At 43.2% G+C, this 25850-nt stretch overlaps 1 protein-coding gene across 1 annotated transcript in view; it reads right to left on the bottom strand.

The window, feature by feature from the left end:
• Positions 1-6060: 6060 nt before the first annotated feature.
• The window catches only part of ANTXRL (ANTXR like), a 62024-nt gene continuing 42234 nt past the window's right edge, over positions 6061-25850 (bottom strand). The window contains exon 18 of the mRNA XM_051618590.1: positions 6061-11226. Coding sequence (XP_051474550.1) covers positions 10996-11226 — 231 coding nt within the window. The 3' untranslated portion in view covers positions 6061-10995. The remainder of the gene's footprint in view (positions 11227-25850) is intronic.

The raw sequence follows: 25850 nt of genomic DNA, 5'->3' as shown, positions 1-25850 counted from the left end.
TCCCATTTCCAAATTCCATTTATATCAAAAGGCAATTCTCTCTCCTGATGTGAGTCTATGTGTGTGTGTCTATGTGAAGCAAGTCAATCCCATAGCTATGCATCTGCATAAACCCCTTCTAAGACTACAGGCATGCAACACTATGGACAAAAGCAACCTGAACTACCAGAGCGAGCACCCATTTGCAGCAGCAACCTGTTTCTTGCTTAGTAACTGTGGAAGCTCCAGCTGAGCACGTAGACCTCAAGCTCACAGCGACTTGGATGGCTCAAGGCTGATGCTGGTCAGTGATAAACGTGAGAATGACCAAATTGAGAATGGCAGTGATGTGGTCTAGGGGTTTTATAGCCAGGGAGTTAGTTGCTCCTTGGCAGGGCAGATGAACAGAGAGTGCTTGGAAAGCACATTTACTGTGTGGGCAGTAGAAGAGGCTGTTGAGCTGGAACTGCTAGTTAAGCATGGTTTCCACAACAAAACCAGCTTGAAATAGATTTTTTTTTTAAAAGCAATGCCAAGTTCCCACTCTATTCTGGAGAAGTCTGAGTTGGCTGTTCCGCTGCAGGAAATAGGCAGTCATGTCCTGCCCTCCAGTGGCAGTCTGGCCAGACCTGCCTCCCTGACCACCATGGCCATCATCACCCTCCTCTGCCCTGGACAGCCCTGTGATGCCCTGACCAGCTCACTGAGTGCTGTCAGGGGGTCACAGTCCAAATGGCCACTCTGGGGTGGTACCATGTACCATAATGTCCCAGTGCTTATGTGCAGTGGCCTGCCTCCCAGAGGGGACAGCCCTGCCAAGATGCATCTCCTGGCTGGCATCCATTATGGTCTCACAGCCCTCACTGGAAAAGTATGTTAACCATTTCCTTGCTGTGTGCAACTAGAGGGACAGGATTCATGCCAGGGAGGAGAGGGAAACACTGTGTTCCTTTGGGCATCTTGATGGGGTAGGAGGAAGTGCTGGGGACATTCACCCCTCAGCAGAGGAGCAGGGGAGGTGTGGAGCAGCCAAGGCTGTTGCTGGGAGCCCAGTTCCCACCTTCTGCAGGGCTGCCAAGCCAGGGTGACAGGGGTGCAGTGAAGCTGCGATTGCTTATGGTCCCTTTTCCACACTGGGACATGGAAGACCTCTGCTCAGAACATGGTCTCAAGGGCAGATCCCTCATCGTGCTGAAAGAAACAGTGACAGAGCACCTCCAAGTTCACAGGCAACCCTACAATAACAAGCCAACTGGCTCTGCAGGCTGGCATTTTCCCTCGGCAGACTTGTGGGGAGAAGTGCTTCTCCACAGCTTGTCCTCTGCATGCAGTTCTCTGAGACCTGATTAGGAAAGGGGCTGCTGGGGCCAGATACTGGCAGAGAGACATCATGCACTCTGTTTGGCAGCAAACACGCCAACAGGCTATTTTTACACTTCTTTCCTGCTGTTGAGCTGAGGCTGCTCTTGAGCTACCAAAAATACCATAATGTCAGAGGTGAGTCATGGGCATGGCCAGCATCAGGAGCCTCTCCCGCTTCTTCCCTCTGCCCCAAGGGGAGCTGCAAAGGTACCCAGAAAGGAAAGCTGGCAGCTGCCAAGTCTGAAAGAAGCCACCCTAGCTACAGCTGCAGAAACTGCATGGCCAGGACTGCTGAGCTCTACAGTTCAAGCAGCCAGAGCTGGGGTCTGTTCTTGCAGTAAGGGAAACTGAGGCACAAAATGGAGGGCATCGATAAAGACAGAGCCTAGTTCCCCCGTGGTAGCATCACAGGAGGGAAGGAAAGACTGTTTCATCCCACAGAAGCTATTCTGCAGAGCTGGTGAACACCGGAGGCACTCTGTCAACTCCTCAGAGCCCCTCTTGGCACCAGCAGGCTGCAGCCCAGGCACCCTGGGAGCAGATAACCATCGTCTGTGCACAGCTCATGAAAAGGAGAAGAGCAGGATTCAAGTGGAATGTGGAAAATTCACCTTCCAGACACACCTTCCAGGAGACCCTGGCAGAGCCACTGTCTGTAGCCATCTAGAAAACATCCTGCCTGCTCTTCCCAGGCAGTGCTGGGTCCTTCTGGCCTGGGTTAGAGGCAGACCTGGCTGAGAGGGAAATGAGCTATTTCCTATTTTGACCTGTGAGTCACTTCAGCAATGCAAAAGCCATTTTTATTGGCACAAAAATAGAGGGCTAGGAAATTCCAGAGTCTGCAGAGAGCTGCAGTTTCTCTCTGCCCATTTTTTCCTTGGTAGTACCTTGCTGTACCTACTAGTTTGGGAAGAGAAAGACCCCCACCCACATCTCCATGACTGTCCTGGTGAGTAGGCTGTTGCTTGTGGTGTCTCAGACATGGATTGCCCGAATTCCTGGAGCAGATGGCTCCTGGTGACCCATGGTAGACCCAAGTCTACAATCATGATGATGATGACTTATAATTAACTACCTTCTGAAGACACTCATCTGCTGAGGACATTGCATTTCCCAAGAGGCCCAACAGCATTGTCGCTGCACTGGCAACCCCTTAAAGCCAAAGATCCCAACACACCTTACACAGGTGAATCAGAAATCCAGAAAATAATAGCCCCTACATCTAGGCATGTAGGCCTAGATGGCTGACCCTGGCTGACCATTTTTCTGCTCATTCCTTTCTTGCTAATGCTGGTGCCAAGGAATCCCTCCCAGTATCCCTAACAACCGTTCCCCACAAAAAGCAGGGAATTGCTGTTCTTGTTTAACCCTAAAGGCCAACAAAGCAAGTACCCACTCAATCACAGTGGGCAAAGGCATCTCACTTGGGTCTGATAGGGATGTGACAGATTCCAGGAGTTCACACACCAGCAATGGGAAAGAGGCAGCATTTGAGAACCTTTGGATGTTTGCATGTGAACTATATTGTGTATGTCCCCACCTACCTTTATGGGATTGTTTTTCTGTAGTCCTTGGTGGAATAAGTACCAGGTGTCTGTAACCAATTAAAGATAATCCTGCTGCTTGAAATTACCCCATGATGAAGATGGATTTATACAGAGCAGCCTAAGGGAGAAGAGAAGGACCCTGGATGTGTCTGGGTCCAATTGTTTGTAGCAAGGTAAAGATCCCAACACACCTTACACAGGTGAATCAGAAGTCCAGAAAATAATAGCCCCTATATCTAGGCATGCTCACTTTTAACTAAGCTATTCCTGATGCATAAGGAAATTGAGGCACAAACCAGCCACCATTTCATGAAGAAGATGAGCTGCCACATATGCTTACCATATTTTCCCATTGGTTTTGATTGGACAATTTTCCTTGGATGATGAAGAGGAATCTTGGGACTCAGCACAAAATATCTCCCTACCTAGTGAAAAAACAGAGATTAGAAAACATTTGAGGGCATTTATTATTTTATCTTAGCACATGAGCTGTGGTCAGCAACGAAAGGGGACTGACCATGGCAAGGGCTCAGGAAGGAGCCAGACTCTGCAGTAGTTGCCAGTGACAGGACAAGGGGCACTGGGAACAAGCTGGAACATAAGAAGTCCATTTATATATGAGAAAAAACTTCTTAACTATGAGGTTGACAGAGCACTAGCACTGGGACAGGCTGCCCAGGGAGGTTATGGAGTCCCGTTCTCTGGAGATACTCTGGATGCAGTTCTGAATAATGTGCTCTAGGGGATCCTGCTTTAGCAGGGGAGTTGGACTAGATGATCTCTAGAGGTCCCTTCCAACTCTGACAATTCTGTGATTCTGTGAAAGAGTCACTGTATTTAGTAACCTGTGCCAAGTGTATGCATGTTTATTGCATGTGGATATGTCTTGACTGCTGTGTTCCCCTGTACCTTCTGGCAAGGCTCATGCTCTAAATTCATATCCCTCTGCCATCAGAGGGAAAAGTGCATACCTCCAATGTGAGGTGTTCTGGGTCACAGAATCTCAGGCGTTGCTGAAGGGTCCCTATTTCCATCACGAAGAACAGTCTGCACCCAAGAATAATGGCCTAGAGGCTCAGCAGGATGCAGGAGGACACCAGCATGGAGAAAAGTGCTACATGGCGGTAACAGACTGGCATGAGGACAGCTTATTTCAGTGAACTCTCTGGCAGCAACATAGCTGGAATTATCTGAGTGAAGTACTTACCATATGTAACAATCCTGCATCTCTGAAAGCTTAAAAGTAAACATTTATAAAAGTCCCAGGCAAAACCTTTCAGCAGCATGTTCTCTGTCTTTACGAGAACTCTTTCATCTCATCATCTCACAGTTCTCCTGAGTCGCAGTCAGATTCAGAGTAAGACCTGGAAACTTTCAGCATACCCTCTCTTGCAGTGAAAAGGGGAGCCCTCAGTGTGCAGGAGAGGGGAACTTTGTTGCAGAAAATGATCAAGCTTGAGATGAATCCTAACCCAAAGGGCAAAGCACATTCACTAAGTGAAAATCTGACAACTTCCAGCATGGGCAACATGTTCTGCTTGTGGCCTCTTAAGGAATGGAAGAGTATGGGAAAAGGGCATTTTTTCATTTCCTGGCTCAGATTGCTGAAGCCAGTAAAATTCTTGCTTTTGACTTCCATGCAGCCACATAGGGTTTGCTGGAGTATGTTCATGTGTAAACGCTGCTCCTGGCACTGTGAAGCATTTTTGATGAAAGATGCTAAATCAGCATTAGAGGCTATTTATAGACAAGTCCATAACGAAAGCTGTACTGGGATCTGTAAATTCTCAGTCTCTGGGGAAGTTCAGGTCAAATTTGATTTTTGTTGTCTCAGGCATGCATAAGCCTAACTAGCCACAGCTGCAGCCACTGTCAGGTTTTTGTTAATGTAGAAGAAAAATGCCCAGAGCCTTGGCTCCAGGACTGCTTTTGTATATCTGATCTCTTCCGAGAGCCCGAGCCTGCCTTTCACCCAAGAAGAGGATGGAGAAACCAAAAAAAAAACCAAACAAACAAAAAAAGAAGGCCACAAAACCTTTCTGAGTGAGTATTGTCTTGCCAGATTAGGGAGCAAAGTCAAAGGAAGCCAGGCTATTTGTCAGAGCTCCTGACTTGATAAGGGAGGTGCACAGCTCCAGGCAAAGGTTCTTGGCTCCCATTAGCAGCACAGCCAGTTGGAGCTGCCAGAGGCAGGGGGGTGCCCAGCTCAGCCCGCACGCAGCTCCCACCTGCTTTGCCACGATGACTTACTGCAGCTATCAGCCCCTCAAAAAAACATGTCCACTGTTTCTGCAGATGAGGCTCACATGGGCTCAGGGGGCTGCATGTGTGCAAGGACCAGCTTCTTTTCCCACTGCACACAGAGCTGTGGCTGCTGTGCTGGGCAGACTGAGCATGGAGCACAGCTCAGCAGCTTTGCAGCAGCCTTAATCACCCATAATTGCAGCCTGTTGGGGTTGGAGATTTTTGTGGCCTACCACTGCTGAACTTCTTGTCTGTCTTACGTTTCCACCAGCCTGCCTCCAATCCTCAATGGGACTCAAAGAGATACAGACAAAACATTAGCGGGAAGGGAACAAAAAAATTAGTTTCAGAGACAGTGAGGGAGAAGGGTTCTTATGATCCAGCTCTGTGTCCTTCAGGCAAGACTCCTAAAAATCAGTTGGCGTTTTTGAGTCCAGACTCAGAGACCTGTGACTCTAGTGTTTTCATAGGTGTAGGATTTGCCCTAGAACTTCTCTTCCAGCTCTAACATCTTATCTTGCATGGCTTTTATTTTGTTTTTATGCATTAGACAACTTCTCTTCAAGATAGCAGCAATAAGTTTGATCCTGCTCCATATGTCAATCAATGTTTAAGCATTGACCCCAGTGGAATTTACTAAGCATTTCTTACCTGCTACCTGAGATCTGTAAGGGTTTCCAATAAATGGTGCCTTACCTTTGAATTACGCAAAGATTGAAATTCTCAGAAAAAGAACACTAAGGCACAGAACATACCCTTGTCTTGACTCAATAAGTTGTTAGCAATTTGGGGATGAGAATTCTGACAGCCCAACTCAAAGTTGTCCTACTGACCATTAGAAAACAGCTAAGGCTGAGCCGATTAGAAAACATGTACAGACAAGCTTACCCCCTCTTAAAATGACCCTGTGACAAAATTCTCTGTAGTGTTTAACCAGTAAGCACTTTTATTGTTGATTTTGAATCCATCAAGACTACATTAGGTTGGATTATAAGACTTTGGCTACATCTCCCACATCTGCATGCAGGTTTTACATTTGCAGGGTTTTCTCGGAAAAATAGAGCAGGCGCATAAAATGCATAAAGGTTATGATTATAACATAGAAGCAGCATGTCAGTTACAGAAATTTGTACCACATGTACCAGTAATAAAGTTAAACCCCATATAAAACTTCTTTGTCAAAAATCCAACTGCTTCCTGTGTCCCTCATCTCCATGCCCCAGCTGACTATCAGCCTACATCCCCACTATTTCTGAAAACAGACATTTTTCTAAAAAAAGTTTAGTACAGTACATTTTTTTCCCTTAAAAACTATAACATTTCTTTCACTACCCCGTCCTCCCAAGTGAAAAATCTATCACAATCCACACATCTGTTCAAGCACTGTTGTATGTTTAGCATCTTTACTACACTATTCAAAAGTTTCAGGTCAGTAATGAACTTCTAAACAAACTAGGATGACCCAAAAATCCCCCTTCCCCCAAAACTAAAGAGAACTAAAAATGCTATACTGCATTATCACACTTGCATGCATCCTGAGCCACCTGTATTTATTCACCTTAAGCCCCTTTTAATAAATAACTGTCCAGCAGTAACATCCAGAAGTGTGCTGTCTCCTCCAAATTAAACTCTATATTTACAGAAGTAGGTCTGTTTTCTCAATTAAATGTTTAAAAACAAAACAAAAAAACCCAAAACAACAATAAAAACAGCAAACAATTACAGAGAGAAAGCATATTGCTGATTGTTTTGCTTTAAGATCAAGAGGAGTAAAAAGCATTAGAAGCACCAGGTGCACATGCATTTGAACTGGTACAGTTCATGAAATAATGTCATTCATTGTTATGCTCGCTCATTCAGATGAGGAGCTGATTCTTTTTCTTTCTTTTTAAATTTTTTTTTCTTCTTCTTTTTTTTTTTTTCCCTTCTACATTTAGAACAGTCTGCTCTGCAGGCTACTCCCACAAATGGCAATCCATGCATGTAGGTTGAAACATGGTCATAAATACACTTTGATCAATGTGGTTCTGTATCAGCTTTAAACACATGGGGTCTCCCTCCCTGCTGCCTTGCACCTTGTGTCATTTCACATCTGTGCTAAATACGAGGCAAAAGTCCCCTGAATCCACATTTTTCTCTGATTTAGGGAAGGATTAGATACTCACTTTTTGCATGTTTAAAATGCTGCTATGTATTGGAAAATACAGGGGAATCATCCCACATGAGAACGTTTCTTAGCAACGTAACTATAGTAATCACAACTGAACACAAGCATACCAAAACAAACATTGAAATATCAAGCCAGACAGAGGGATTTTGTCCCTTCATTTATTTTAAGATAGCTCTCAGCTGATAGACACCAGTATTACTGCCTTGATTTCAGCTGGCCTATGTTGACTTACACCAGGTAAGGCTCAAGCGCAAAAGACAGTAAAATAGCAACCAGTTTCTCCTACTGTATTGTTATAGTGCCTGAGATCACTGTCAATAGATACATTTCTACATAGCCAAAAGGCCTTTCTATAGCCAGTGCAGTATATCCACTGCCCCCACCTTTGCAAAGGCAATATAGTTCAGGTTCACTTTCTCTTCTTCCCACGTTATTGACAAACTAAACTTGCAGTGCTCCTATCACAGAAGCTGCAGCCAAAACTTGAGTTAAACATCAAATATTATTATGCTTAATTTATATAATGAAAATGGTGGGAACTCCATTTATGCTGAATCTAATATTAAAATTCATGTTGCTTGCATTAACATATATAGATCTGATCACCTGAAAACCCAAACCACTCCTGTCCTCACTGCACTTGCAAGTTATGCAGAAATTGTATCTATAATCTCTGCAAGACTGGCTGTTCCAGCAAAGAAGAATATTCTCCTCAACTGCAAACAACAGGTATGTTGGATGTATGATTATGAGAATCCCTCCCTAAGCCAACACCTCCCTTTTCACTGGAATGTTGGTCAAATTCCATCAGCAGTAACATCAATGCAAATCTACAAAAGAGCAACAACTCTACTGACTCCTTTCAGGATCTGTGTAGGTGCAAGACAACACAAAATCTGGCTTCCAGGCTTTTTCACAAGCCAAGGTTTACTCCTTACACTTCAATTCAACTTTACTAGCAGATACTAATTCTGTAAGCAAGTTTTCCCTTTTATTATTACATAATTTGTGAGCACCACCATTGTTTCAGTCTTGCCGCCTGCTGATAAGAAATTTGGCATCTACAGAGCAGTGGTCTGCATCACTGCCACAAGCAGCTAAACCTCAAGCATTGTGTTTTTCCCTGGCAGGGGAATCAGCTTTATTACCCTGTACCATTTTAATTTCTGGTTAGCATCTGTTGGCTAATTATACTTAGATGGCTAACATGAGTGGCTGTTTGGTTCAAAGTTACATACACATCACCACTGGTCTTAGACACAGCAAGATTTTTTTCACATAGGCTTCCATATGACCAAAATAATGTCAACCAATGATCTCTGCCTGTAAAGCACCTTCTCCCATACCCAGGTCCTTACCCCCTCACTGCAGTTACCCAGTTCCTTTCAGTGATGTCAAAAGTGGAGCTTCACCAGAACTGCCGTGGAAAACTAAACACGTTTTAGTTTCACATTTTAGTTGGAAGAAACTGAGAAAAGTAAGCAATGATTGTGTGTTGCACTGGCTACAAAAGGCCTTTCCAGTCATAGAAATGCTTCTTTCCAAGCAATTTTTGTAAAGGAAGAGAAACCAAACAAAAACCTACACAGTTCTCACACACAAACACAGACGCACACACGTCTCTCTCCTCCAAACAGAAATCCATTCTTATGGATCAAATTATGAAGACCCTATTCAAGTGACTAAAAAGAATGAGTTTAGGGTTGAATGCATCCCAATTCTCCTTTCTGATCACAGGTCAGCAAAGTGCTTGGACATAAGGAGGTTCCTCTTGACCTGCAGGACATTTAATGCATGCAGAAGTGCTTTGTGGGCTCAGGCCTAAATTAGGAACAGTTCCAAGGTCAGCTGGCACCCATGAGTGTGATTCCACTACCTGCACCAATATACATGAGGTAAGAGTATAACTCAAGAGAGCAGAGCAGTGCAAGGGGAGAAGGAGGCTCTGTGGTTCTTCTGAGTTTATCTTTGACAGCCTCAGCTGCATACACACGGCATGTCACAGTGATCAGAACAGACTGATGAGAGCTTGGTATGGTGTTCTGCAAGTGGGACTTCCACTGGAAATAGTAAGCCTGATTTCTATTTGTACCAGTGCAAATTTATGTACCTGTAACAACTCTAAGAAGAGGCCTTAAATCTGGAGTAACTACACATTACAGTCCATACTTTATCTTGGACTTCTGCAATAGTAACTACTGTGATGTACTACACACCCACACACAGATGGAGAGACAGCTACATGCTGTGTCATAATGCAATATAAACATTATTCCTACAACTATCCTAGTAACACAGCCAGTGCCAAAGCAAACCAGCATAGGGATTTATAGCCACCCTCTCCAATACTATATGAAAAAGCAAGCTCAGGTGTGATTTTGATTCACTAGGGAGTGATCTGGGCACAACCCATTCAGGTATTGCTTAGTGAACACTATTCATGGGCTATCCCACAGTCCCGCGTCATAAATTCCCACCTCTGTGTGGGTGCTCACATCACTTTCTGATGACACACAGAATTGAGGTCATGGGTGAGCAGTCACAATGTCTGGGAAATCCTCTAGCCAAACATTATATAAAACAGATAAAAGCTCATATTGACATATCATGCCATGCCTCTCAGCCACAGGTAGACTGCAAGGTGACATATTAGTGGGATGTGGGCTGTTTAAGGAAACAGCTACTCATAGAGGAATTCATATTTGAATCACAAGAGGATCTAGTCCTACATGGCAGTAAGATCAAAAGGAAATGTATCTAATTTAACGGCAAAGGAATCAGTCCCTCAATGCTGCTGATATAAATAACTTATGCTGTTTGCATATTACAGCATTCATGCTCAAATTGCATGTGTATTTGCTCCATTTTGGACCATTATTTTGGTAAATAAAAACTACATATCCAGCCAAAATATTTTTCTAAAAATTCCTCTGAACTTTGGACAAATCTGAACCCAGGCCTTGTTCAAGGACTGTATTTCTCAAACCCATGTCTGGCCTGCAGTGGCTATCATATGCATGAAGTCTAAACATATGCAGAGATGGCTGGTTCAAAAATGATTTTTTCAGTTTCTCTGGAGAAAAAAAAACAAACCTCTTTTCAATGCTGGATTACTGTTGCTAGATTATTGGTACATAGTCTCATTTTACCTCATTATTGTTACAGCCTTCTTATAAACTTTCATAGAAATTCCACCTGCAGAACCAAAAGCAGAAAGTTTTCTTTGCACTTACTGTTCTAATATTAGCATCTGGATGCAGTACTGTTGGGGAAAAAAAAAAGCAAATTCCTCAATGAACTCGGTTTAACTAACTTGCAGGTGGCAGCTATCAAAGCAACTGATGAACATGTACTGACTAAAGTTATTACTGAATGATCTGACATACCAAGTCAGACAAATGTCAGATGTAAATAGATCTTCAAATGTATACATAACAAAAGCTGCTACTGTATCTAGGTGATAATTTTTGTTTGTTTCTATACCCCATAGCTCTGAATCTATCCACTGAATGATTACTCAGCACGTGTGGTATAAATATATTCATACACTAAAATTGACACTTGGCAATTTTTTTCTTTTTTTCTTTGCTGACCAGCAACAAATTCTGATATCTTCAACTGTAAACCAATACTCAATAAATATGCTGTGTTCAGCAAAGAGACATGTTTTGTCGATGAAGGTTTTGCTGCACTCTAAGCCATGGGCTGTGGGGGTGGACGTGAAGGAGGTGGTCCAGGAGGGGCTCGGGATGGGGGTGGTCCAGGAGGTGGTTGCCTGGAAGGAGGCTGCAGAGACACAGGAGGAGAAGGATTCCTTGGAGCACTGTTGAGAGGAACATTGTCACGCCGTGGCAGCTTTGGTGGTGGGCTGTAAGGGGCAGAGGTTCCATCTGATTTCACCCGAGTGAAGTTGATGCATCTTCCCTAGAGGAAAAGAAAAACTGATTATTAAAAAAAGCAGGTGTTTTGACCCTAGCAGCTAGCCAAATGGACTCTAAGCAGAGGCACCAGGCTACATTTATAGATCTTCATCCACTATCATTCACTGAGTCCTAGGCATGACATTCAGACCACTTTCTGCTGAAGGTCAGCTCTAGAAATGAGTGCTTTCCCCAGGTTAGAGCTCCTGCCTACAGAGAATAGTGTAGGAATTGTTTAAACCAAAAGGGACCCTGATGTGGCTTTGTTCACACAGACCCTATGCTCCACTACTAGAGCTATGCAGAATAAGCATAAAGCCACAGCTCCACCAAAGTCATGCCTGCCTTGGTGAGATCCCCGATTGACAACGCTGTGTTTGAAAAAAACTAATAGCAGAGACAGGATTATAACAGAGGAACAACCTTAGCAAAGACACCATCTGTAGCTTTCTTTTTCACCGTCATGTTAACCTAGCTGGTGTCCACATTTTGAACACCACACTGTGACAGTGTCTCTGTCTTCTGTGCTCCAAATGTAGATGTAGCTTCCCTCACCAACACAGTGTGGGATTTGCAGAAAGGGCGCTCCAGTTAGTGTACTTCCAGAATGGATGTGGGATGCTGGCAGGCAGGACCTGATGGGAGAACTATGGATGGAGACTTTAAAACAGGAGTAGCTTGGGTTTGAAAAAACAGCAAACACTGGGGACGTCCTAGTGTGCTAGGAACTAAAGGCAAATACATCAGGACATCCTTTAGCCAAAACAAAGCTTTGCACAGGTTCCCACTAACCAAGTTCCAGACAGAAGGAGAAACAGAATCATGTGAAAGAGCTGGAGATGAAGACTGCCTGAAAATGGAGGAGTGGCACTATCAACAGCCCACTTACAGGAGCTGATATGTGGTTTCCAAATAAATAATTGTGGGTTGGAAATCACCCAGCCCATCAGTGTAGGAACTCCATTTGCCAGCACCTTATCCCTTGCACAGCAGGCTTGTTTTGTTCCATGTAGCAATCATCCTAAGGATAATGGCCTCTACTGTTTAGCAAGGAGGTGAATGTTACCTGTTTTTTTCTTTTCAAGGCAAAGACTAGCCAGGGGAAAAGGAAAAAACCTGTCTGGTCTGTTTAGAAAATATCTGTCCCAGAAAGCATCTTTTCTGCATTGTTTTGAAAGACCTGCAGAGCCATGATGCTGATGACAGCCAAAGGTTTGGGTTGCATGCTGGAATCAACAAACCAAATTCAGCTCAAGGTTATTCCAACATCTCCCTAGCAAAATTCAGGAGAAGGACTCCAGATTTAAAAAAAGCTTATCTCAGAGCTAAGCAGCTGTAGATCATGATCCCCACAGCTGCCAAGGAGGAACTAGAGAGAGGGTTTTAGGGCCCTGAAGAACGCAGAATGCTCGGAACAGAGTGGGGTCAGTATTCCCTCCCACTTCCTGCCATACTCAACAAAAGCCAGGAGAACCAGAAGCTCAGCCCCTTTTCTTCCTGCATTTTCTTCCTTGCTGCTGCTGCTGCTCAGAACTTCAACTTGCCATGTGATCTCCAGAATCTAACTCCATCAGGTGTTGTGAGGAGCCATGGACGGCCCTCCAGAAGTGGCCTTGCTGCAAAAGGCACTTTCATCCACCTACTCCCGTGATCATCGAGATTGGTTTTGTATATATCTGTATATAAGTTTATATATCTGTTTTTTTTCCTCATGTGTTACTCCCTTTTCTGTGTTACAGTAAATTTGTTCCAGTTTCAATTTCCAAACCCTTAAGTCTCTCTTCCTTATGCCCCTTTTATCTTCCCTTGGGAGGGTGGACAGAGGGGTAATAGGGACCAGTTCTGGCTTCTAGTTCATGGTTTGCCCTGATCAATAAACCAGGACACTGGGACAACAAGAACCCACACCAGCAACAGATTGCTGCTAGCTCAGTGGTGCTGGCCTGAGGAAACTCTTGAAGTATTTAGGGAACAGGCTAAATTTCGGTGGCAATCCCACAAATCACAGTGTCCGCTGGAATCCAGACAAAAGCCATTACTGCTGAAGCAGAACTCTGATTTGTTAAGTGACTTCAAATACCTACACCTTCATTTATGAAAACTACTCCTTAAAAAAAGAAGGGAATCACTTAAGTCTATGGCTTCTCTGAAGAAAGTCAAGCAGAATACCAAGAGAAGCTTGTGTAAGCTCCAGAGAGCTTGGAAAATGATTCAACATTGCTGACGCCCAAATGTTACCACCCTACCACTTACTTGGATTGGTTAGCTCAGGGATTCAATAGTTCAGCTGCAGCCAAGAGCTGTTTGAATGGGCACGTTGTTGCTTGTGAGCGAGATACTCAGTAGTTCTCAGTTCCAGCTTCCACCATCACAAATTCACCACTATACTTAAACAACAGCTTTAAATAAGTAGGATAAAATCACCTTCATAAAAAAGCAGGCTTGTTATAGCAGACTTTGGTTATGAACCAGGTTGAATGCCATGCTATTCTAGGGCCAAAGCCTCTGCATGGAGGTATCAAAGCGCAAAACCCAAGGTCTTGGTTACTTCTGCAACAAAGATAAACCACTGGATCAAAGAAAAAAACAAGTCAGTGCTTTGCTCTACTCCATCAGAGAACTCAAGTCCTCACCAGCATTGCAGCAAATATCCATCCTTGCCAGTTTACAACAGTCTTTTGCATTCTGCTGTACTGTATTCAGAACACACTTGGAAATTCAGTAAGATTTACTGCTCTACAGTGAGCACTACAGAAATGTTTTGTATTATGGCTGTTAAATATATAAGAAAACACAGCCTTGATATTTATAAAGTTATGAACTTAGGACAGCTAAATAATCACCCAGGGAAAAAAAAAAAAAGAAAAAAGAAAAAAATAGGTATTCACAGCTGAGATGCAACACATGTGGAGTAAAAAATTAGGAACAAAACAATCTCCCTCATAGAAAATACAAAGCTGCAAACCCCACACTAGTGCTTTTTCCTACAAGCCTTTCCTGCCTCTCTGTTGTGTCTCTCCTTCAAACATCAGTTCCAAATATATTCATAGTCTATAATCAAAGGGGATCCCATAAATCTGTTTGCATTACTTTCACTTCAGTTAAAGTGATAGGCGACGTCAAACTGCTGCCAGTTTCTGCCACACTCACTGATTTGTCAGACAGATGGGTAATTTAAAGGCCATGCGCTGCATTGTGTCATGAAAAATACGGTTAGGTTGGGAGAGTCTGACAGACAGGGGCTTGGATGATCGATGTACGTATTGTGACACTTGTTCACAAAAGATTGTTGGTGTTAGCCTACAATCTCATAGATCAAAGACTTCTGGTGAATACTGGAGCAAATCCTCCCCAGCACTTCAAGCAGCCATTGATAAAATGAGGCCAAGCTCTTAGCCAATGTTAGGATTAACATCCAAAAGCGAAAGGGAGGAACAAATGATAATAAATCAAAAGTCATGGTTTGGACTTATAAACCGTTATTTCCTCAAAGGATTTCCAGGTTGAGGAATTAAGCCCTTCACTCATCACACTTTCCTAATAAGAGTGCCACAGCTATTCTACCCAACACTCACATCCCTCTGGGGTTAGTTTACAAAAAATATCCATGATGTTTCTCAAATAAACATGCTAACCACAGGATTTTTAATATTCTGTGTTTGAAAGGATTAAGTAATTTTTCTCCAAAGCCATATAAAGGCTTTTAAACCATGGAAAACCTGGACAGAAATCAGGAACCCTGCACATTCACCTATGCTCTCCCTGAACAGGGGATTAACAGGGGTTAACAACCACCACCCTTTCAGTAGTGGTAACAGGTTTTGTTTTGTTTTGTTTTTTTTCCCAGAAGCATGGTAATAACACCAAGTGTCTTAGGGAAGGTGTCAGAGTTGCAAGGTGCAGTAATACCGTGATGATCTCCGGCACAACAGCTGTCAGTAGCTGCTTTACTGTTTGCTAGGAAGCAGATGATCTGCATAAATCCAGTTCTGTCTGGTTGCAGCCCTGCTCCCAGGACAGCATCCCTTGGATGGGGCGACCTGCAACGCGTTCTGTCATTCAGGCACCAACTGAAGGTCAGCAACTCGCCATATGGAGTTACGCCCTTACTTCAGCTCACATCTGCACAGTCTTCCTAATGCACAATTATTTTGCCTCCCCATATGTCCTTTCACTTGTTAGGCCCTTGTTATGCTGCTTGCCAAATTGGCTTTTCAAAAAGTACAAATACTGAAGCAGCAGGATCAGCCCTTGTCCCGACTCCAGCTTTTATCGCAGTGTAACAATCACATGTGCAATTCAGGCACCTGGTACTTCTAGGCAATGCCTCCTCGACCACCTAGGATGTGTTTTTGTGTGTGGTTTAAGGGGGGAAGGAAGGGAGGAACCTCTTGAAAGCCACTGCATCTTATTTCTGGGCTACTTTCATCATAGTGCTCAGTACATCATTCCCTAGTGCTTGGTCTCCCAGAATCTTTAGCAACTACTCAGCAAGTTCTCAGTGGAAAAGAACTATTAAAAGGATCCAGGCAGTTCAAATGCTACTATGAGCAAGTTTCCTCACCCATGATACTAAGAGCACTTAAGCAAAAAGAATTTAAAAAATCCACCCTATCTGCCAGTAGTCATCTCTTTTTTCTGTTCATTCTAAGACACACTTTGGTGTTTATTTAACAAAAAACAAATCCAGTTTCATCTCTGTGCATGCCAGAGTGTTTGTGTACACAAAAGTATGTCTGTTTCTTATTTTTAGCTACATTAGTTGATATAATGAAAGATATCCATCCTGCTACAAATTTTGTTTGTTTTCATTCATTCTTGGGTTTGCTTATGGAGTCTTAGTGCTACAATTCTAAGTAGCAGAGGGAGGTATCTGACTGAGGAAGAGCTGGCTTCACTTATATGTTTACTGAAGTTTCTTGATCTTTGACTTTATAAGAGTCTGATACTTGTCTTTACATTTTAGAATGGATTTAAAGAAAGCAATTCCTTTAAAGTTTGAGCTTATTAATCCAAAACATTGGGCCAAATAAAAGTAGCTCCCTGTCAAATTGTTACATTTAGGATGTTAAAATCCGAAGTGGACATAATTTCCTTGGACTGAAATGAGTAGTCACCTTTCTCCTCAGTTTTGTTTATGGATGTCACTAGGATGGCTCTGCCAGCCCGCTATGGATGTGGTTTGTCAGCATATAGCTTCACTTCCTAAATATCTACCAACAGTTCAGTGTAAAAGTAGAGCTCTAGAACTCAAAGGATAGATTCAGGTTTTTATGCTACCTACAAAACCTTAAGAGACATCATCTACAAAGAGTCAGAATCACTTTGGCTAAGTTAAGGTTTTGATCCGACACCCAGAAACCAATGGGATCAGTGACTTTTGCAAAAGTTGAATCATTGAAAAATTAGAGGACAAGGTAATCCCTATCCTCTAATAAAGAATAAAAGTGTTCTAGCAGGAACACTGACACCAAGTATCCTAAAACAGCAACAGTGTGAGAAACTTGTTTAGCAAATGTATTTATAAATGAGGCAGATTATGGACACAGTAATTTTATAGAGAAAGAGCTGAACCAAGATGGTAGAGAGTTCCCAATATTTGAGTTCCCTGGGCAAGTGTCAGGATTAGCAGCTGGCTACTCAGGATACAGGATCTATGTGCATTAGCCTTTGCCAAAAGCTTCCTCACATTGCACTTCTTCATGCTGACTGTGCACTGAACATGTCATGGCTCATTAAAACCTTCACAGATTTCCTGGGAATTGTACTGATTACCCTGCAGCATACAGGCTAGAAATTAGTGAGCTGCTGAAACAGTTTGTCACATAAAACCTAAGCCTGCCTGGTTTTCAGGCATAGAACCATAATAATGATTAAAGGAATGGTAACTTTTACTAACTCCTACTATTACATTTGGGATTCAGACATTGTTTTTCTGTTAAAAAAAAAGTATTGGAAATGTCAGATTCCCATATGAGTAGTTTGGTGGCTGATCATGCTTTCAGGTTAATAAATATGTAAATTATAATTAGTATCTAAGTATATTATGGAAAATTAAAATGTAGTAATAACTAATAATTATACTGCTGTTATTGCATTAATAATTAACAATTAATTATTAACAATCAAGGAATACATTTTATATGTTATTAGCTCTCAAATAAATACATTAAATGTCATCAACATAAAATATTTGTTTTCATAAGAATCTGACTCTTTAAATGCCTTCCCATTTAATAAGTTCTCTCTTGTCAATAACATTTTTCTGGCGATCCATTTGACAACTCAGCACTGATGCCTAAAATGATTGTAATCCAAAACTATGAAGATAAGAGAGCAAATGGGGTTGACTAAAGAAAAGAGGATTTTAAAAGTAAGGTCCAGTAAAGTGGTAGGGTCCAACAGTGAGAATATAATTGTTATTTTCTTTAGTCAAGAAGGAGAATCACTCCAGCCCATTCTTTAGCCATTCTCTACCACTTCTGCTCCCTTCTTCTATGACTGAGTTATTGGAGAGGAAGGAAATCCCTGCACTGTGGATTGTGAATCACTCACCCGGGACAGCAGACTGATACTTAAAAGCAGCTGAGGCACATGAAGATCCTTCACACAGTCTACAGAGACACTCTTATAAGTGAATTTTGTGCCTTTTCTCTTACTTTTCAACAACCAAACAAAACCACCCACAAGCCCCACTCATTGACTGAGGGGTGCAGCACCAGGGAGCCACAGCACATAAAGTTAATCCCTGCTTCAGAAACTTTGAAGCCCAAGTCAAAACCAAGAAGATAGCTGCATGCAGGCCAGAAGCAGAGCACACAGTGACAGTGAGACACAACTAAGCAATGTCCTGGGCTATGACACATTCAGAGAAAAACCCTGTTGGTGTAGCTGATGTTAGGGCCCATATTGCTGCCCAGAAAGCTCAGGCAGCACAGGTGCTTGAGCCCCTCTTACAGGGACAAAGGGGGACCAGCCTTGCTTGGTAAATGGGCCAAGGAGAAGAAATTCTTCAGAAGCTCAGAATGCCCACACACACCCTGGCTGTGGGAGCCAAACAGCTGAGAAAATAGGATTTCTGGGGTGGGGAAGGGGGGAAGAGAGCATAGGAATTCTTCTTTTGACACCAAGTGTGTGATAAGCCTGTCTAGGGGATCCCCAGGGACTGACAGATGTAGGTTCCAGGACAGACTCTCAAACAGGCCCATGCCATGCTCCACACGTAACAGCAGCGATAAAAATAATCTTTGATAAAAGTCATCTTTGAATCCACTTGCTGGCCAAGAGAAAAGTCAACAACAGCCAAAAGTCTTAATTTTTCAGGTAAAAGAAGTATGTCAAAATAAATTTCACTTGGGTTTGAAACACACGTTGTTGAATTCAAAACATCTTTTCTTTGAGTTTTGGAAAGAAAAGGTGTTTCAAATAAAAAAAATGAAAGTATTGATACTTTTTCAAGGTATTTTATACCACTTCAGCCAATTCCATTATCATGCAAAGATATCTACAGACCACCTAAAGAAGCAGTTTTTAGCCAAAACAGAGTCTTGTGGAAAATGGTGTCCAGATCTCCTAGGGATTTAGGATAAATATAAGAGCTGTTTTGCAGTAAGAATAATAGCTGCAGTATCCCAGACTACTGTAGCTTCTTTAGTCAGAATATCAAGAGCAGAATACAATCAAGTAGTGATAAGTTCCCAAGACAAGCATGTCTGCAGACACTGCTCCCCAGCTGACAGTCCCAACTGTGCATGGCACTGCTTGAAGCTAGGGATGGGTCCTCTACAAGCCCTCTGCACAGCTAGTTTGAAGACCAGGGCAGGAGTACACTTCAAAAAGTGTGCTACCTCCATTTCAACCCTGGAGAAATCAGCCAATAATGAAAAATCTGAGGGAGGAATAGCTCAGTGAGGGAAACTGGCCTTTTAAGCTAGTACCAGGACCTTTCAACAGAATAAATTTTGTCCTGAACACATCGTCACCTCCCAGCTCTCACATGCCTGATGCCACCTTTCCAACTTAGGCACACAGGGAAAGTGACATGGAGACATAGAGCAGGTGATATGAAGAGCCCATCTCAGTATTGAGAGGGCTATTGAAATAATTTGCATTACACTCAATTCAGCAGGGAGCTGCGTGTTGTTTCCAGTCCTGCCTAGCAGGAAAATGCAGCAAAGACCTCCTGAAAGAATGGCCAGAGTCACAAGATACCTTGCAGGAATACACAATACATCACATCTTAGGCTTTGCGGAGCCTGCAGCTGAAGTAACAAACAGTGCAGATCCATAAAAAAGCCTGTTGATTCCGAGTCCTAAAAAAGATGAAGTAGCAAAGGGAAAAGAAAAGGATGACACTAGGCATAATCAAAGTTAAGGTCTACCAGGCAAGGTTTGTATTCAGTACCAACCTCAAAATACAGTAACATCAGACCAAATGCCACACAAACCCCAGAGAAATATCTTAACCTAAACCTGCACTCACAACACATGATCTTCTGCCTTCCTCTTTCTGACAGCTTTTATGGATGAGGCTGTCAGAGTGGAAGAAGTGAGAAGAGCCACTGTAAGGTCATGCCATCTACTCAAGGTTATGCAGCAGCTTCAGGGGAAAACAAATAAACAACAACAACAAAAAAGGTATTTACAAGTTCAGGACTCCTGACTCACATCCCTTGTTTTAACCACAGCACCACACATTTTCACACTTGGTTGCTGACCAGATTGGAAAGCGGTTCAAGAAAAAAACAACAGTGGTTGGTTTGCAAAAGATTTTTCTCTTTCCTTTGGTGTTTTCAGGGAAAAGGAGACTGCATTTGCCCGTCACCTAGAATGAGGGCTTTGGAGCATAGCAACAAGAGCAACAAACATTTGCTGGGTGCAACAGTCTCAGGCTTGAGGTATTGATGGCTTGCTGGAAGGAGCAACTGGGCCACAGAGGACCATATCTCACTTTGCTCAAACTGTAATTAAGTGTCATTGTGCTTTGCAGGGAGAATTATTTGGTTGTTTCTTCAGGAGCAAACTGGGATTATGGCATGCACAGAGGAAGCGCACAATCTTCTTAGCTCTCCCAGGGAATAGGATAAAGCTGGAGACTCATATTTGTGGTGAAAATTATTATTATTATTATCTTTCCTTGCCTCAACCAAAAATATAAAATTCTGGCTCACCACACAGACAAGCTGCCTCTCTGTTTAGAGTCTGGAAACAGCTATGTATATCTCTAACCCATCTCTGCATAACTGGTCCTTAGATGGCTCTGCTGCTACCTAGAGCAAACCCACAGTTCCCAGGTTTTATTTCACAAGGATTTTTTTCTTCTCATATGAGACTCATGCAGTTCATTATCAGTGCTGGCATATTTACAAAGCACAAAAAACATCTCCTCCCCCAAAAGCTCCTATGTTAAGTCAGATAGAAGAGCTCCTTGGGACGCAATCACCTTATTATTTCTAGGAATTAACATAACAGGGAAGCAACTCGAGTATCAAGGTCCTGACATGGAACTCTCCTTGCCACTTGAGCCCCAGATTCATATAGCCCCAGAAGTAGTCAAGATAGGTGAGGACATAGTAGATGAGGATTGGGTTAGGGATCAGTTGAGTAATCTGGACATCCATAAATCGATGGGTCCAGATGGAATGCATCCAAGGGTGCTGAGGGAGCTGGCAGAGGTCATTGCTAGGCCACTCTCCATCATCTTCGGTAAGTCATGGGTAACAGGAGAGGTGCCTGAGGACTGGAGGATAGCAAATGTCACTCCAGTCTACAAGAAGGGCAAGAAGGAGGACCCGGGTAACTATAGACCGGTCAGCCTCACCTCCATCCCTGGAAAGGTGATGGAACAACTTGTTCTTGTCTCTATCTCTAGGCATATCAAGGACATGGGGGTCATCAAGAGCAGCCAGCATGGTTTTATCAAGGGTAAATCATGTTTGACTAACCTCATAGCCTTCTATGAGGAAATTACTAGGTGGATAGATGATGGTAGAGCGGTGGATGTGGTTTATCTTGATTTCAGTAAGGCATTTGACACTGTCTCCCACAGCATCCTTGTAGATAAGTTGATCAAGTATGGGTTTGGTGACCAGGTAGTGAGGTGGATCAGGAACTGGTTGATGGGAAGGAGTCAGAGAGTTGTAGTCAATGGGGCAGAATCTGGTTGGAGGTGTGTGACTAGTGGAGTCCCTCAGGGGTCGGTACTGGGACCGGTGTTGTTCAACATCTTCATCAACGACCTGGATGAGGGTATAGAATGTACCCTCAGCAAGTTTGCTGATGACACCAAGCTGGGAGGAGTGGCTGACACACCAGAAGGCTGTGCTGCCATTCAGAGAGACTTAGACAGGCTGGAGAGTTGGGCGGGGAGAAACATGATGAAATTCAACAAGGGGAAGTGTAGAGTTTTGCATTTGGGGAAGAACAACACGATGTCCCAGTATAGGTTGGGGGCTGACCTGCTGGAGAGTAGTGTAGGTGAAAGAGACCTGGGGGTCCTGGTAGACAGGAAGATGACCATGAGCCAGCAATGTGCCCTTGTGGCCAAGAAGGCCAATGGCATCCTGGGGTGCATTAGAAAGGGTGTGGTTAGTAGGTCAAGAGAGGTTCTCCTCCCCCTCTATTCTGCATTGGTGAGGCCGCATCTGGAGTATTGTGTCCAGTTCTGGGCCCCTCAGTTCAAGAAGGACAGGCAACTGCTGGAAAGAGTCCAGCGCAGAGCTACTAAGATGATTAAGGGAGTGGAACATCTCCCTTATGAGGAAAGGTTGAGGGAGCTGGGTCTCTTTAGCTTGGAGAAGAGGAGGCTGAGGGGTGACCTCATCAATGTTTACAAATATGTAAGGGGTGAGTGTCAGGGAGATGGAGTTAGGCTCTTCTCAGTGATGACCAGTGATAGGACAAGGGGTAATGGGTGTAAATTGGAGCATAGGAGGTTCAAGGTGAATATCCGAAAAAAATTTTTTACTGTAAGAGTGACAGAGCACTGGAACAGGCTGCCCAGGGAGGTTGTGGAGTCTCCTTTGCTGGAGACATTCAAAACCCACCTGGATGCGTTCCTATGTGATGTACTCTAGGTGACCCTGCTCTGGCAGGGGGGGTTGGACTAGATGATCTTTAGAGGTCCCTTCCAACCCCTAGGATTCTATGATTCTATGATTCACTTCAGGTATGCTATAGAGACCTAACACTCCACGCAAACATATCCCTGCCATATTTTCCCTATGCAGTCTATGAAGTAACAGCTCTGCATTTTGAAGTTTCTTTTTACCATGAGCACCCCATTACCACCTCACGTACAAACTCTTTTATACACCCTGATCTCAATTTATAAGAGACAGTGGCCTGTTCCCCAGCAGCAGAAAAAAAAACAAGTACACTCCCTCTCATTTTTCAAAGCTCTGCTCCACTCAGGGTGCCCAGCATTTAGCATTGCAAAAAGTGACACTGTTCTTTGTAGGCTTTGCTTTAAAGTTTCTGTATATCCCACTCCTTGAAGTAATCATCAGTTAGTGAAGACTGAGGTGTCTTCCTGGGGTAATTACATTTCCTAAAAGAAACCCAAAAAGTAGGAGCAAAGAAGGTATGTCCTCATGAAAACAAAACAAAAAGCACAAAGTGTTTGCAGTCTTGGTGTTCCAGGAACAGTGCCTGAGACTAAAGCTGGCATATAAAACTGCATTATTTTACTATTAACACAAAGTTTATGTTCAAAGCAAGATTAACTTAAGGTTAATCTTAAGATTTAACAGACACAGCTCAAACTCTTCAGGTTGTGTAGAAGCTTTGTGTTACTCGTACAATGGCAAACAAGGTGATTTGGTTCTGTTCTGGTACTACAACATGAACCACAGCAGTTTATGTAAGATTGGAGGCATCCAGAACTAAGTTCTTCTGTAGAAAGTAATGATGCAATACCCTCTGAATTTTAGTTATCACTCTGTACAATAACTTTAGTATGAACAATAGTATTAATACATTATCTCATAGAGTGATTTTTATTTCCAGAGCTCAAACACCTTCAGAAGAAGGTCACATCATTACGCATTCTGCATATAGTGGAACAGATTCCTGCAGAATTTCTGTAAATGTGTAAGCAGAGAACTAAAGACGGCTGGGTAGGTTAATTTCTGGTCTGTTACTCAACTCTGAAGACAATCAGGGATACACAGCTCCTAGCAATCCAACTGAAACAAGGTAACATGGAGCTCAGAATTGATCCAGGGGTGTTGTCAGGAAACAAATAAACATGATCCCGCCACAAATGAGAGGTAATGCTAGTATGTGGGCTTCTTGCAGGGCAAGAAATTAATTAGTCACTAATAACATGTTTCCAGCTGCAGTGCTCAGCACATTCTGAGAACTGTGGACTAGAACATTGGTCCCACACCAGGGGGTTATTTCCCCCCCCATGCCAAGCCTGCTACAGCAGGAATGAACCATACCAATACTGGAGTTCTTTGCAAAAAGGAAAAAAAAAATAGTAAAATGGAAGATATATGTGTCACACTTTCATTGAAAGTGATGAAGTGAGATCACCTGCAGTGGCAGGTGATGTCCCCATCTTATTTTTTCAGCAGCTAATGAAGGTAATTGGCTCAAGGAAAGTTAAGCAAAGAGAGACAATCCTCAGAAACAGGCAGCAGTCACCAATGAATACAGTCTGAAGGAGCTCAGTGCTGCTTTTCCAGCACTCTGTGCAGCTCCGCCAATTACTACTTGGGGGATTACAACACATCACCAAGCAAGTGGCAGGAAGGCCTATTAAAGGCCATTACTCAGTCTTGAGAAGAAAAAATTAGACTGAGCTCCAAGTAGCACTGATATGTGGACAGCTAGTGTGGAGTGACAGGCGGGTGCTGCCATCCTCATGGGCTGCATTCAAACTGCTAACCACATGTAGGCAGCAGTCAAAAACTAATTACTAGTCATTAATAATCTATACTAATGTCCTACCATTCATCTGAGGAGTTCCAACTGTCTAGCAGGACTTAACTTCCTTACAGCTGTGAGGTTAAGTACTGTGTTCTTATGATTATTTTTCAGTTATGAAAACTATGGCACATAGATGTCATGGTCAGCATTACAAATAGCCACTCAAAATGTGAGGATAATCAGACCTTCTAAGCTTTAACAAACCTACTATCTTAAGAGTAATCACTTTTAAAGGGATGCACAGAATAAGAAACCCAAATACTCCAGTTTTCATTCCAGAGGCTGATGTTTAACATTCCAGCTCCTGAGCTTTGTTCAAAGTCATGCAGCAACTCAATGGAGAGAACTTGAAATTAAGTCCTGACTTGCAAACTGTGAGCTATTGGTCACACTGGAAAATTTTTGGATGCACAGCAGCCTTCTTACCTACAGTTTTATGGAATGAAGAAAAAAAGGCTTTCAGATTTCTGTAAACAGCCTGCTTCCCAGTCCCCATCCACAGGAATGGGCTTTGCATGTTTAAACCACAAAGCAGTACTGATAAAAACATTGCTTTTTTCTAAGTAAAGTTCCATGAGTATACAGGGGTGATGGTGACATCAAAATTCAGTCTACTCTCTGTCTCCGTTGCAGGTAATTTTCAGTGGCAAAAAATGAGATCACTTTCTAGAGCTTTAAAGTAGAAAAGAGCAATTCTGCCTGGGGGAAAAAAATGTCGTCTTTGTTTCAGCTGAGGTTTTCGGTAAACCGAGCCTCTGAGAATTTCCTGTGACAGTGTGTGCTGAAATGCAAAATGGAATGGATTTGCTGAAAGCAGCAACTAAGCAGACCATTTGAAATTAGCATCTGACTTTCCTCTCTGCACATTTTGGGGCTTTTAATGTTTACCTGCTGGTGCTGGTAACAGCCCCACTTTTGATGTGTGAGGCCAAGGGGAAGAGGTTGAAAGTTCCCTTTTGCAGAACCTACTGACACAACCTGCCTCACCAGCTACTGTCTTTTCTATGAGATACTTCAAGACAGCCAGACATTAATATTTCCTGAACGCCACTCTTCACAGCAGCCTCCTGCAAGCTCAGAACCAAGCTCAGGAGGATGCCAACACAGTGATGAGAAAGTCTTCAAGGCAGCCAAAGTATCTTGAGTAACACATAGCTCACCAGCCCATGTAGCCACTCTGACATGCTCCCTGTTGCTGGATGAGCAGTGTCCCTGTCTCAGAGCTGTCAACCCCTTTCTTGGGTGAAAAGAGTGGCTGTTGGTCCTTGAGGAGGAAGGGAAAAACAGCAGCCTAGCTTTAAGGGATCCATCACAGCAGCAGTAGCACAAATGCCGACGAAGGCTTCACCTGTGTACATTCTTGCAAGGAGGAAAGCCCAAAAATCCACAACAGAGCTGCTAGCCCTTACTTCTGCTCCTCTGCTGATGCTGCATGAGAGCTCAGCAAGAAGCCATCCGACAAATAGCAGCCTACTAATGATGGGGTAGGGCTGAATGTGTTTATTCCTTTTGTTGTCCCATCGTTGGTGCAACAAAAGCTCCTGCTAGGGTTGACCTGAAGAATTTGAGTGAGTGGATCCTGTGACCCTTTACTGAGATGCTTGCTCAACTAATAACCAGTGTTAGCAGTGGTGCCATGACATGATCTTGAATAGAGACCAAGAGGAGGAGCTGTCTTCTAAGCCAAGTCAAACA

This window comes from Apus apus, chromosome 4 (assembly GCF_020740795.1).
Source record: "Apus apus isolate bApuApu2 chromosome 4, bApuApu2.pri.cur, whole genome shotgun sequence".
Taxonomy (NCBI): Eukaryota; Metazoa; Chordata; class Aves; order Apodiformes; family Apodidae; genus Apus; species Apus apus.
The sequence above is the reverse complement of the archived record's forward strand: the minus strand, read 5'-3'. Positions and strand labels throughout refer to the sequence as shown.